This window comes from Acinonyx jubatus, chromosome A1 (genome assembly GCF_027475565.1).
Source record: "Acinonyx jubatus isolate Ajub_Pintada_27869175 chromosome A1, VMU_Ajub_asm_v1.0, whole genome shotgun sequence".
Taxonomy (NCBI): Eukaryota; Metazoa; Chordata; class Mammalia; order Carnivora; family Felidae; genus Acinonyx; species Acinonyx jubatus.
In genome coordinates this window covers 7,787,675-7,800,077 of record NC_069380.1, presented here as the reverse complement: position 1 = coordinate 7,800,077, position 12,403 = coordinate 7,787,675, and the positions used below count along the sequence as shown (strand labels likewise).

At 51.8% G+C, this 12,403-nt stretch overlaps 1 protein-coding gene across 2 annotated transcripts in view; it reads left to right on the top strand.

Annotated features, from left to right (window-relative positions):
- The window catches only part of FLT1 (fms related receptor tyrosine kinase 1), a 174,591-nt gene that overhangs the window by 145,943 nt on the left and 16,245 nt on the right, over positions 1-12,403 (top strand). For both annotated transcript variants that reach the window (XM_053212052.1, XM_027064615.2), the window contains exons 20-26: positions 1,584-1,697; positions 2,456-2,544; positions 6,185-6,341; positions 6,772-6,869; positions 7,580-7,702; positions 9,481-9,592; positions 11,254-11,353. In XM_053212052.1, coding sequence (XP_053068027.1) covers positions 1,584-1,697; positions 2,456-2,544; positions 6,185-6,341; positions 6,772-6,869; positions 7,580-7,702; positions 9,481-9,592; positions 11,254-11,353 — 793 coding nt within the window. The remainder of the gene's footprint in view (positions 1-1,583; positions 1,698-2,455; positions 2,545-6,184; positions 6,342-6,771; positions 6,870-7,579; positions 7,703-9,480; positions 9,593-11,253; positions 11,354-12,403) is intronic.

Genomic DNA, 12,403 nt, shown 5'->3' with positions numbered 1-12,403 from the left:
AGGCCAGCAGAACGTAGTGTATGTAATACAGAAAAAGCATACGCGGTGTCTTTATAAAATGCTTATCTTTTTAAAGCCATTAGCCTGGATTTTAAAACGATCGCCAAATCACCCACTCTGTAAAATCCCCCCAAACCATTTTCATTCAGCTTTCTTGCTTGAATTGGTTGGCCATCTGTTTCTAGGAGAAATTGAAAAGACAGAATGTCAAACAAAGGCCATGAGTCAGAAGCTCTTTCAAAGTTCCCTGGAGCAGAACCTTTAACCTTTTTGGGCCTTATGCCCATGTCTGAAATGAGAAGCGTATTCACGGTGTTTATTTTTCTAACAAATATTTGTTGTGCGTCTCCTGTTGAGCCAATCCCAACCCTGTTGGGAAGCTTCTAGAGTTTATCTGGTTATTAGTTAGAAAATGATCTGAAAACGATTTGTGCTTACGAAATACCGTCCACATCCTTTGGCCATTTCCAAGGCTGTTCTACAGACTTACTTGCACGTGTGTAGAAAGATTACACATTGGCCATCTACTACAGTGTTATTTGTAATGGGAAAAAAAAAGAAACCACACACGAAAACAAAAAAAAAAAACTGGAGACCGTTCAAATGCCAGGAATGCTATTAATCAACTAACAAGAATTGGAAAAGTCTCTGACACATTAAAAAAGCAAATTAAAAAAAAAATATATATATATATATATATATATTTTATGACTCATGTAAACAAAAAAAGACCTTTATGTGGGTATATATGTTTGTAAATACATAGAGAAAGGTCTATCTAGGGAGGTATGTGGTTGGAGTGGCTTTCACTTTTTACTCTATATACATCATATTGTTGGAATATTTTACAGCAAGATTGTAGGACTTTATTTTTTAAATTTTGTAAAGTCTTACGGATTAACCAATAAGAAAGATCAAAAAAAGAAAAAAAAAAAGAAAAGAAAAAACAGACAGAACAAACTTAATTTAGGCTTTAGACTCTGCTAATGCTTAGACTGATGTTGTTTATCTCTGAGAATGGAGTTGAAGGCAGATGCTTATGGATCCTCACAAATTTGAGATAACCCTGCAGACTCCAGGGAGGAAAAGGTTATAGGGAGAAAATAACACATTGCAAAGATGTTTACAGAAGTGGCCATTCCACTCTTGCAGACCCCTGGTGCTCCTTCTTTGTAACTCTTCAAAGAGGGGAAAGTGAGAAAAAGAGGGGAGGTGTGGGCACATCCCCTGTCTGGAAGGTTCTTGCTGCGCCTGGTTCTGCAGAGCGGAAGCCTTTGGAAGGCGCTTTCACGAGGTGCCCAGCTCTGAGTCAGCGCATTGCTGAGCAGACCAGGTCCACCAAGAGGAAATGCCCAGTGACTAACCCCACCACTGCTTCTGGGGCTTACTGTAATCAAAAGGATGTTGGCTCAGGAGGGAGGGAGCAATGAAAACAGTCTGGAGACCTGGCCTTTCTGCAGAATGTGGGGAAGTTAGTGAAGCAACCGTCTGAGCATTGGCAAGCATGGGGGACAGGAATGCCGCCTCCAGCGGAAAGAGCCCCATTGTCCCGTCGCCTTGACTCTTCCTTGTTTCTCACACAGAGGGGGCCACGGCCAGCGAGTACAAAGCTCTGATGACTGAGCTCAAGATCTTGACCCACATTGGCCACCATCTGAATGTGGTCAACCTGCTGGGAGCCTGTACCAAGCAAGGAGGTAAATGAGAAGGAGGGACCGCTCCCCCTCTCCATTCACATCCTAAGAGCAGAGTCTGACATGTAGCTCTTTCTCCTCGTTCCTCCTGAAAAATAGCCTCTCAGGTCGGAGGAGACAACTTGTCCACTTATAGAAAGGTGCTCCCATCCTAGAAATGCCTGCCCTGTACAGTCAGTCGAAAGGTTCTAAACAGAAGGATTCCCTTTTAGACCCTTCCCATGGGCTCCAGGTCAAGTGAAGGGCATTTTTTCTCTCGGGACGTGGCCAGAGCTGAGGTAATGGACAGAAGGTTGAGTATTCCTTGAAGCTTCCCATAGAGAAAGGAATCACTCCTGGGAGGATCTCAGGAGGAGGCGATGCAGGGGACAACCAGAAGGGCCATTCCCTTCAGACAGGTTTTCTCCACTGAGGCAAGCAGCCGGGATAGGGCTGTGGGGATGACTGAGGACTCCAGCATGTTCCTGAAGACCTTTCGGTCTTCCCCTACGCAAGGTTAGTGCTCGCGTGTAGATGTGTGATCGCCGCTTAAGCCAGAAAGAAAGATGCAAGAGACCCGTGCACATGAGTGTTATCTAAGCTCAACAAGAGGAGTAGAGGTGAAGGGCAGTTGGGTAGACGTACCTGTTCCGAGGAGCCGTGGGTACAGAAAGCAGCCAAGGGCCGGGAGGCTGCAGCTAGAGACCCAGCCGTAGCTGGCCGCGCCTCCATCACCATGGAGAACTGACAAGTGGTGATAAGCCATCTGTTTGGACCTGCAGGGCCTCTGATGGTGATCGTTGAATATTGCAAATACGGAAATCTGTCCAACTACCTCAAGAGCAAACGAGACTTATTCTTTCTCAACAAGGTAAGGAGCTTAGGGGTCGGAGGTTTAGGCTATAGCAGCTTAAAGCATGAGAAACCTCTGTTTTTCCACGAATGACCAAGCTTAGCACCCAATCTCTGCTTTTTTCCTTTTTTGAGTTTTCCTTGCATGCTAATATGTCACACTTTTTGTGGGCAGTACAGAGAATATGTAATCCCAGCATGTGCAGCGATAGAGGTTAAACTTTAGCAGCCATCTACCTAAATACCTATCTAAGCATCTCGATCGGTTTTTTCCTCTCTCTCTCCACACGTACACACGCGCACGCACACATCACTTGGTGACTGGTTTCTTGAAAGGTGACGGCAAGTATAATTGTCTCCATTTTTTTAGAGAAATTAAGGCCTCAATCAACTGAGTGACTTTTTAGTGAACGAGAGGCCAGTGATGGAGCCAGAGAAATCATTTCCTTCCCTTGCTCTGCCCTGACTCTGCCTTCCCCAAACCCTCACCACGCACGTCAGCTCCGCACACACACGGAGCCAGCCTGACGCACTAAAATAAAGCTACGTACCAAAAGGGACGCGAGGCTTTAAGTCCTGAAGGCAAACAAAGCTTAAAAGATTATTGAATGGCGGAGAGGGTATAATAAAACTTGGCCGGGGTGACCCCTTCCCCCAGTGTCATGTCCTTCTCTGGGCTGGAGCAGCTGGGGAAGCAATAGTTCAACATTATTAACCGATGATCAGCAGCGTTGGTGATGAGTCTATGCGGGGTGGTGGTTTCACACGCAGACTCTGGAATCATACATCCTGTCCGTCTCCACCGCTCAAAATCTGGGACCTTGGACAAGTTACTCAGTCCCTCAATCTCAGTTCCCTCATTTATTCAACGGAGGTAATAACAGAACCCAACTCATGGCACTATTGAGGGAATCACATTTGTTTTATTGAACTACGCATTCCCAAAGTGTTACCTATCCCTGTCATCACTGGCCCACCGAGATAGAAAGATAAGAATCCCACTGAATGCCACTGATGTGTATGACGGATAAAGTGCCACACCTCCAAGAATTACACCCACCTACCACGTGGACAGGCGGATAAGAACAACCAGACAACTGGCTGATTCTCTCATCCCTCCAACTCTGACCCAACCGAAGACACAGGTGGTCTACCTGGAACCATATATACAAGAACATAGTGTTCCCAGTTTTAAATCACGCGCTCTAATAATTCGAATCTTGAAGCTGAAGGGGTACCTCACTGGCTCAGTAGGTAAAGCCTGTGACTTTTGACCTCAGGATCCTGAGTTCAAACCCCACGTGGGGTGTAGAGATTACCTCAAACAAAGGATCCTGAAGCTGGAAAGGATGCGTGTGGTCAGCTAGTTCACTCTCTCCCATGAGAGATGTGCCCAGGAAAGTCAAGTGATTGGCTTACGATTCGCTTGACTTTTAGTGATTTAGTGATTCACCCTCCAAGGGGTGAAGTCGGGGAGAAAAATCCCGGTTCTCTGGACTCCCCCATGCAAAGCTTTTTTGTGCCCTACCAGCATATACGGGGAGAGGGGGGAAGAGCAGGGGGCGAAGGGGTGGGGGGAGGGGGGGAGACCAGAAGAAAAAGGGGAAAGTGGTGGCCTGGGCTGAGAGCAGTGCAAAGTCCCTTCAGTCCCGAAGTCCTGGACTGGCTTCAAAAGAACTAAGGCAACGGCACACCCCAGGGACCCGGGCAGGGCAGGAACGTTCGGGTCTGTGCATCCTTTGTTTGGAAAGCTTTGCTTCCTACTCTGGCTATTTTTAATGAGTCGCCTCCCTGTTGGCGGAACTTCACGTTTTCGTGGAAAACACATGTCCGTATTTCATATTCGGAAGGTAAAGGAATATAAAGAGAGAGTGAAGGGAAAACCCGAAACGGGATGTTTCGTTTTCCAAACGGATGCCCCAGGATCTTTGAATACTCTTTGTAATAAATGTCACCGTATTCTGCCAGAGTCCCGAAAGCTCGGTACCTAGACCTTTATTTATTTCACGGAGGTGTTTGCCAATAAGCAAAGCTGAGTGGAGCATAGATTGGGAGTCAAGGAGGGGGTGAGGCAGCTCGAGTTTCTGGTCCCTGCAGACCCAGGTGCCCAGGCTGTGACCCCTGGGAGGATGAAGAAGAAGGCTGCCCAGAGAGTGTTGCCAGGGGCTGAGCCAGGAACAGATCTGTTGAACCCGTTCCTCCCCATACCCTTGCCAGTGCTGTTCCCCCCGCTGCCTGGGTGTCCCCAGGAGAGGCCTTGTAACCAATAAAATGTCAGTCCCCGATTGAGCAGAACCAACTCTAACTGCCTCCGGGAGACACAATAACAAGGAATTCTAGTTCACCTGTTGTCAGGCACTGGGTACCTGTGCTGAGGCCTTCCGACCCGCCCGCAGTGCTCCCTGGCCAGGGGTCAGGAGCCCCGTACCCCCCCCCCCCCCCCCCACGGAGTCTGTCCCCCTCCGTCCCCCCTGTGGCTCCTTCCTCTGGCGGCTGTTTACTCCCACTGCGCCCTCTAGTGGAAAGATCTCTCCTACTTGGTGACAGTTCTAGGAAAGGCCACGCAAGGCTGCCTGGCTAGTTGCCCCCTCACCGGCGTGCCGTGCAGGTGCGTGAAGGGACCCCACCGAGCCCAGGCCCCTCTCCGCCCCTGGGTCGGTATAGCCAGCTAGCATCACCGCGCCAAGGTACACACGACACGAGCACATCGCCACAGGGTCACCGGGAGCTGAGCCTGCAGTGTCCCGGCTACGAGATGAATTCCCAAAGACGCTAGAAGTATTTTCTGGTTCCACGTGAACACCCCAACCCGGCACCTCCTTTCCGAGGAGTCCACCTACACAATAAGCTGATGGAGCTTTTCCAGTGAGGAAAATGGGACCCCCAGAACCTAGGTAATTTGCCCAATATCACATGGTTAATAGAGGAGCCAGATTACAAACCAGGGCGTGGATGTCCAGTCCAGGATGAAAGGCCTTTTCTGCCCTTATTAGGATCAAACTGTATCTTTGCTCTGAATGGAGGGGAGAAAAAGAAATGTTCACGTGCCGTCCTTCCCCAAACAAATGAGAGAAATTGAGAACCACAGCCTTCTCCCATTACCCACAGGGATTATGTCAAGGGAAGCCCTACGTCCACTAGGGATTGACTTCTGTTATTCAGATCGTCTTTCACAAGATGGTGGGCGGTATGGAAAACGTGGTCAAGGGCATGGACTGGAGTTGGCCAGACCTGGGTCTTAGCTTTGCCATTTACCACTTGCATGTGACTTGTATTCCTTGGCTCCTCTGAACCCGTCTTCTTCACGTATAAGCAAGAACTACTTCAGAAAATGGCTAGAAAGATTAAATAAGAAAACGTATGTAAGATTCTTAGTATACCGGCTCGCACAGAGTAAGCACTCAGTGAGCACCATTAATATTTCTTTATCCTACCTAAGATGCTGTCTAGAAGCCCATTGAAAAGCAGAACCAGACTCTAGAAACCCAGGAAGAACCAGGCACCTGAGTGCCACAGGGCCCTTGCTACCAATTTGCTATCTATCCGTTTTGTGCAATGACATTCTCTCAGCTCAGGCGACTGCCAGCCTAAGGGCTTAGTTTCCTCATTGCTGTTCTGGAACTCTCTTTTTCTCCGTGTCCTTCTTGGTCTGTTCAAAGGATGCCGCATTACACATGGAGCCCAAGAAAGAAAAAATGGAGCCAGACCCGGAGCAAGACAAGAAACCAAGACTAGATAGTGTCACCAGCAGTGAGAGCTTCGCAAGCTCCGGATTTCAGGAAGATAAAAGTCTGAGTGATGTTGAGGAAGAGGAGGGTAGGTATTAATTCCTTCCTGTCCTACAGTCTGAGATATTTTTACAACATACTGTGCATCTCTGAAATTTTTTTCTTATTTATCACCCTAATAAACATCCGTGGGAGACTTGAAGGGTAATGTCCTGAGGAGATAAGATTTGAATTAAGATTATTTACAGAGTTACTAATTTTGACGGGGGAACTGTACAATTGTCTCCCCTCAGGGCTTTTTGTCTTGACGGATCATCCCCCGCCCCCATCCTTGGGTAAAATGGGCTGGAGGCCCGGAAAAATCTCGGATATTCATGTTGAAACTCCAATGCTCTTGCAACTGAACTCCGATCTGCTTGTTGGTTTGTTTTCTGTTTTGCTAACATCGTTCCAATAAACAGGGATTTGGTAGGATAACAAGAGCCATCACAAACAGTTACGCTTTTAATGCTTTCCAGATTCCGATGATTTCTACAAGCAGCCCATCACTATGGAAGATCTGATTTCTTACAGTTTTCAAGTGGCCAGAGGCATGGAGTTCTTGTCTTCCAGAAAGGTCAGCCTTGCCCTTCGCTGTCTCCTTCTGTGCCAGGCCCGGAAGACGTTCATATGGACACACACTCATTTGTGCTATAAATCAATTGACTCTTCCCAGTATTTGCTTAACTTATGGAAACTTGTTGTCATGTGTTGTCATCAACAGACGCCTCAATTTGTCCTGATAGGACTGAGGAGTCTTGGATACCAAGGCATAGAACTTAACTCTGGGGGGAAAAACCTCACCAGGTTTCAGATTAGACGAATGTGGCAACAACCATTCTCCACCTTGCCCTCCGGCATCTTTTCAGAACTGGCCAGAATCTCAGAATACACAACTTCACAGGAGAGCTTCTGTTAATACATCCCAGTGGGGTCCTCCACGGAACCTGCAGCTGGGTCACGATCCGACCTTGGCACCTCGGGATGAAAGGCTGGGCGGGGGGGGGGGGGGGGGGGGCGGGGAGAGCGGGGGCTGGGGGCGGTTTTGCTTACTGGTAGAAATCGATGGCCAGCTTGGTTTACCAGGACGCTGGATCCAGGGCATTTTTTGACTTTGGGGCCATGGATGTAAAGAAATGCCTTCGTGTTTATGGTAACCCCTTGTGCGTTGAGAGTCGCTTCCTTCATGGAAAGGAAGGATGCGAAATGGATCCTCCAATTAAGAGGAAAGGAAATCAGCCGGTGAGGTTAAGGAAATGCATTGATTACACAACTCTTTTCTTCTAGTGCATTCATCGGGACCTGGCAGCAAGAAATATTCTTTTATCTGAGAACAACGTGGTGAAGATTTGCGATTTTGGCCTTGCCCGGGATATTTATAAGAACCCCGATTATGTGAGAAAAGGAGACGTAAGTCGGTTTGATGTTTCTTGGGCTCATTTATACCCTCTCATCTTCAAACCACAGGTTAAGCTAGCCCTGGGTAGATATTTACACGCTCCCTGAAAACCATCATGTGCTTTCTGTGAAGACAAGCTGCCCGCGTGGCTGTGTCCCAGAGAGCCCTTGCGTGGGGCTCAGCAATGCCCCTTTCCCCTGGTCCTGGCTTTTCCCGGTTGGTACCTGTCCTTTGGGGCAGAACTTCCAGAGACTGCAAACCCGGGGAGTGTTCCGTGGGGCCCTGGTAAGACCGTATCCTCACCTCCCCTTGACTCTTCTGGGAGTTCCCCTGAACCACTGGAAAGAACACCCTGGACTCTTCCCTCAAATAAACCCGGGTGATTGATTCAGCAGGTGTGTATATCCCAGGAAGGGGTGGGGGAGGGTGTCGGTATTATCTTGCTGGGGAGGAAGCAGTTTACCTCCCGTGTCTGCCCCCCCTGCCTCGCATCTCCCTGCACGCTCACACTGGCTTCTCTTTCCCTGCTTGTTTTTGAACATTGTGTTATTTTTCACTTTGGGCGGTGACCTCCCGTGTCCTCTCTTCTCCAGCCTGAGGGCTTAAGCCTGTGTCTGGGCTCTGAGGATTGCTCTAGGCGTGGTTTTCCCACTTGACCAAGCACGCGGATCACCTGGAAGGGCTTATGGAACGAGAATTTACTGAGCTCCCCACCCCCTCCCCCCCACCGGCCCCGGAGATTCTGATTCAAGGAGGCTTGGGTGGGGCGTGAGAATGTGCCTTTGTAACAAGTTTCTAGGTACCGCAGACACAGCTGATCCCAGGGCTATACTTTGAAAACCGCTGCTCCAACAGTCTCTTTTCCTAAAAGGAGAGCTTAGGAGCCCTGATCTGCAAAGCCTGTCGTTTTCTGTCATCTCTCTTTCAGCCCCTCTCACTTCCGTTTCACTGTCTCTGTCGTCCCTTATTTCCTGTCGAACCTCACCCGTCTCCAGTGGCGAGGCCTGAGGGGCCCCGGGTGGCTCCGTCGGTTAAGCGTCTGACTTCAGCTCAGGTCACGATCTCGCAGCCCAGGAGCTCCAGCCCCGCGTCGGGCTCCGTGCCGACAGCTCGGAGCCTGGAGCCTGCTTCGGATTCTGTGTCTCCCTCTGCCCCTCCCCCACCTGTGCTCTCTGTCTCTCTCTCTCAAAAATAAATAAAAACATTTAAAAAAAAATGTTTTTAAGTGGCAAGGCCTAATGCAGTGGGACCCCTGCTCTCCGAAGAGCAGGAAGATTTGTCTTCCCACTTGAAAACCAGCCACATGGTCTCCAAGAGGCAGTCTATCACCTTCCTTCCTTCCAACGCCTTTGCTCACTCCCCGGATTCAGTGACTTTTAAAATCATCTTTCTACATAGGGATGCCTTTCAAAATCCTCCTTCTTAAAAAAAAAAAAAAAAAAAAAAAAAAAAGCCCTGGAAATCATCAGTTTTCAGGATGTGTCCTCATTCAGGTCACTCTTTTCCAGGTCCCTGTAGAGCGCGCCTGCTTTTTGTGGGGAGAAGGGCTTCTTACAGAGTCATGGAGTGAGGACATGTCAGACACGTGGGAGGGGCTCACCCAACACTTACTGCCCCATTAGTGTGGCGCTGCACGTTAGAAGGGCTTCCTCCATTCTAGGAAACCATAGCTGCTCTAGGAAATGATCTGTGGGCCAAGTGTTATCTGGGAGGTGACCCCGTGGGCACTTGGGTTGAACATGCTTTGTTTTCACGTCCTTCTGCTCAAGGCCCCCCTGCCCTTTTCTAGACTCGACTTCCTCTGAAATGGATGGCTCCCGAATCTATCTTCGACAAAATCTACAGCACCAAGAGTGACGTGTGGTCTTACGGAGTGCTGCTGTGGGAAATCTTCTCCTTAGGTAAATCTGGGGGAAGGGGGGAAGGGGGAGAAAGGGACCTGCACCCTCTGCCGTGCGTCCTCCGGGTAAATGCACCCTTGAGAACAGCATCTAAGAGACGCGTGGGTCCGTGTAGGGCTTCAGACCAGCATCACGTCTGAAGTCAGCTTTAGCCAGTCTGACTGCTGTCTCTATCCTTGGCTCCTTCTCCTAATTTCTCAAAGTCTCGGGCTCCTAACGCCCTGCCCCGCCCCTCCCCGCATCAGCCACCTCTCAGAAGTTCTTTGGAAAGGCCCCACCAAGCACAGCTCAACCAGGGTTAGAGATGGGAGGCCTTTCTCGTGGCTCCAGTATTAGCACAGCTAGCTCTCCACGCTGGTTTATGCAGGGCGAACGATAGGAGTGCCGATCATATTGGTTCCGCTTCCAGTGACATCCGCCACGGGTGGCTGGAAACCCTGTTCACGGCCCCAGGCACACAGATGTGCACAGAGCCCACGTCTGCTTGCGGACACACACGGATGCCCTGAGGCCTCCCAAGCGTGGGGTCTAGCCAGCGGTCTGTCAGACTTTGCCAAAACTCTGCCTTTCGGAGCAGCTTAAAGTCACCCGGTAACATCCCTGGTTTCCTGTAATGTGTGAAAATCATTCCCCTGCTTTCGATGACAGACACCTGCTGCTTTCAGTCCTTGAAAGCAGCTTGGCGGCCACAGTGGCCCCGCAGTGACACAGTGCCAGAGGCGCACGCCTCCCAGCTGCTTCCTACGGCACAGAAAGTGCAGACAAGCGAATGTTGAGACAGACGAGGTTCGAGGTCTGGAGCAGAGCAGATTGGGAGGCGTCGCTCACTCCTGGCCCCTGCCAAGCGTCCCCCTAGAAGGGAAGGTTGCGTGGGTATTCTGGACGGTAGAACGCAGAAGGCAACGTCTAGGCCCTTCTGGCAGCCCCCCTGTCCGTGGGCCGTTCCCCCTCCCCCCCCCCCCCCGCCATTCAGTCTCCCCCTGGAGCCCAAGGCCCCCTTTCCCTCCCCCCCCCCCATTCAGCCTCACCTTGGAGCACAAGGCCCCCTTTCCCTCCCCCCCATTCAGCCTCACCTTGGAGCCCGAGGCCCCCTTTCCCTCCCCCCCATTCAGCCTCACCTTGGAGCCCGAGGCCCCCTTTCCCTACCCCTCATTCAGCCTCACCTTGGAGCCCAAGGCCCCCTTTCCCTGCCCCCCCCCCCCCGTTCAGCCTCACCCTGGAGCCCGAGGCCCCCTTTCCCTCAGGTCCCACACAGCAGCTAGTGTTAGTGCTTGGGTCCTGTGAGGAGGTCAGGGAACGTAGCGAAGGAAGCCGTTCTCGCTGTCGTGGGAATGATCCACGACCGGCCTATTCCGGGTCCCTTGTCTTTTCAGACAGAATCTCATTAGCCCAAGGTACGAGTCTCTAATGACGGGATTTCTTTAGAGTTCCTTATGGGGCGCGGGGAGCCCCCCACCCCACAGACTGGATAGCCACGGAGCTGGCCTGTGGGCGTCGGACCCCCTGGCCCGTGGCCTCCCAAGGGTTTGCTGGGCTCCTCTGTGGGTGTGGACGTGGGCGGCCATTCCAGTCCCTGGGGACCAACACCGCTTGCTCCCCTGTGGCCTTTCGCGCCCGGAAGCCACGACGCGCCCTGTGCTTTCTCACGCTGTGTCCTACAGGTGGCTCCCCGTACCCGGGCGTACAAATGGACGAGGACTTCTGCAGCCGTCTGAAGGAAGGCATAAGGATGAGGGCCCCCGAATACGCGACTCCTGAAATGTGAGCCCCCCGCCGCCTCCCTTCCCCGTCGGGCCCACACCCTTCCTGCCGGCACAGCCCAGAAAGGAGATGCGGTGCTGACCTTTGGGCTCCCAGCCCCGCTCAGCCACGGGGATGAAGGCCTAAAGGTCGCTACGGCCCTCCGTTCGCTAGAGACCCATGAGGGCGGTTTCACTTGGAATTCAGGGGAAGAGGAGTAGGAGAGGCAAAGGGGACTCTCCTGAACGAGGCAGCAAGCCCACTCCGCGTCCTCCATACTCCATGCACGTGAAGGCTTCCCTGGACTCGTTTCAGGAGTGGGCAGCTGTGTGGAGCTTCTCGAGGGGGCTTCCCGCTTACCACCCTCGGACTCCAGGCCCCCCGGGAAGGCTGTCTCCACTGTGCCAATGTTCGCCCGCCTCCCTGGGACGCTCTCTTTTCCTGAAGCTTTGTGGACGTTTCGCACGTGAAGGCCTGAGCGGGAATGTGATGACAGTTGCAGTTTTCTTGAGCTGCTGACAAGGGCCTGGGCCTCCCCAAGGCGGCACCACCTTTCCTGAACTGGCAGGCGGCCCTCTCGGTCCCACCCACACCAGGGGGTCTTGTCAGGAGCCCCGGGATGGCCTTTGGGGAGAAGTCCGAGGGAACGAAGGAAGTGTGGGCTTGGCCGAAGTGCAAGGCTGCCGTCTCTTTCCTTCAGCCTCTGGCGACAGGGCTAGGTCAGACGCAGGACGAGGACGGGGGACTCGGGCCCATAAAGGCGGCGGCGGGGAGTAGCGTGAGTGCAGAAAGGAGCCGGGGGGACCTGTTCTGGTCGGCCCTGCACCGTGTCTGCTGGGTGACGGGCAGAGAGCTTGAGGCAGGGCTCCGTTCTGAGAGCTGGGACCGGACCTAGGTCAGCCCCGAGGACGACATTCGGGCTGCGGGGGGGTTGAAGGTGTTGAAGAGGTTTTAATCGCTTGCTTCCCTTTGCTTGGTGGAGAGGGGGCAACCGCCAGATCCGGTGTAAAATGAGAGGACTTTGTACTTGACGGTGTTCTAAGCGTCCCTCTCCCCACCGTCCCCCGCCCC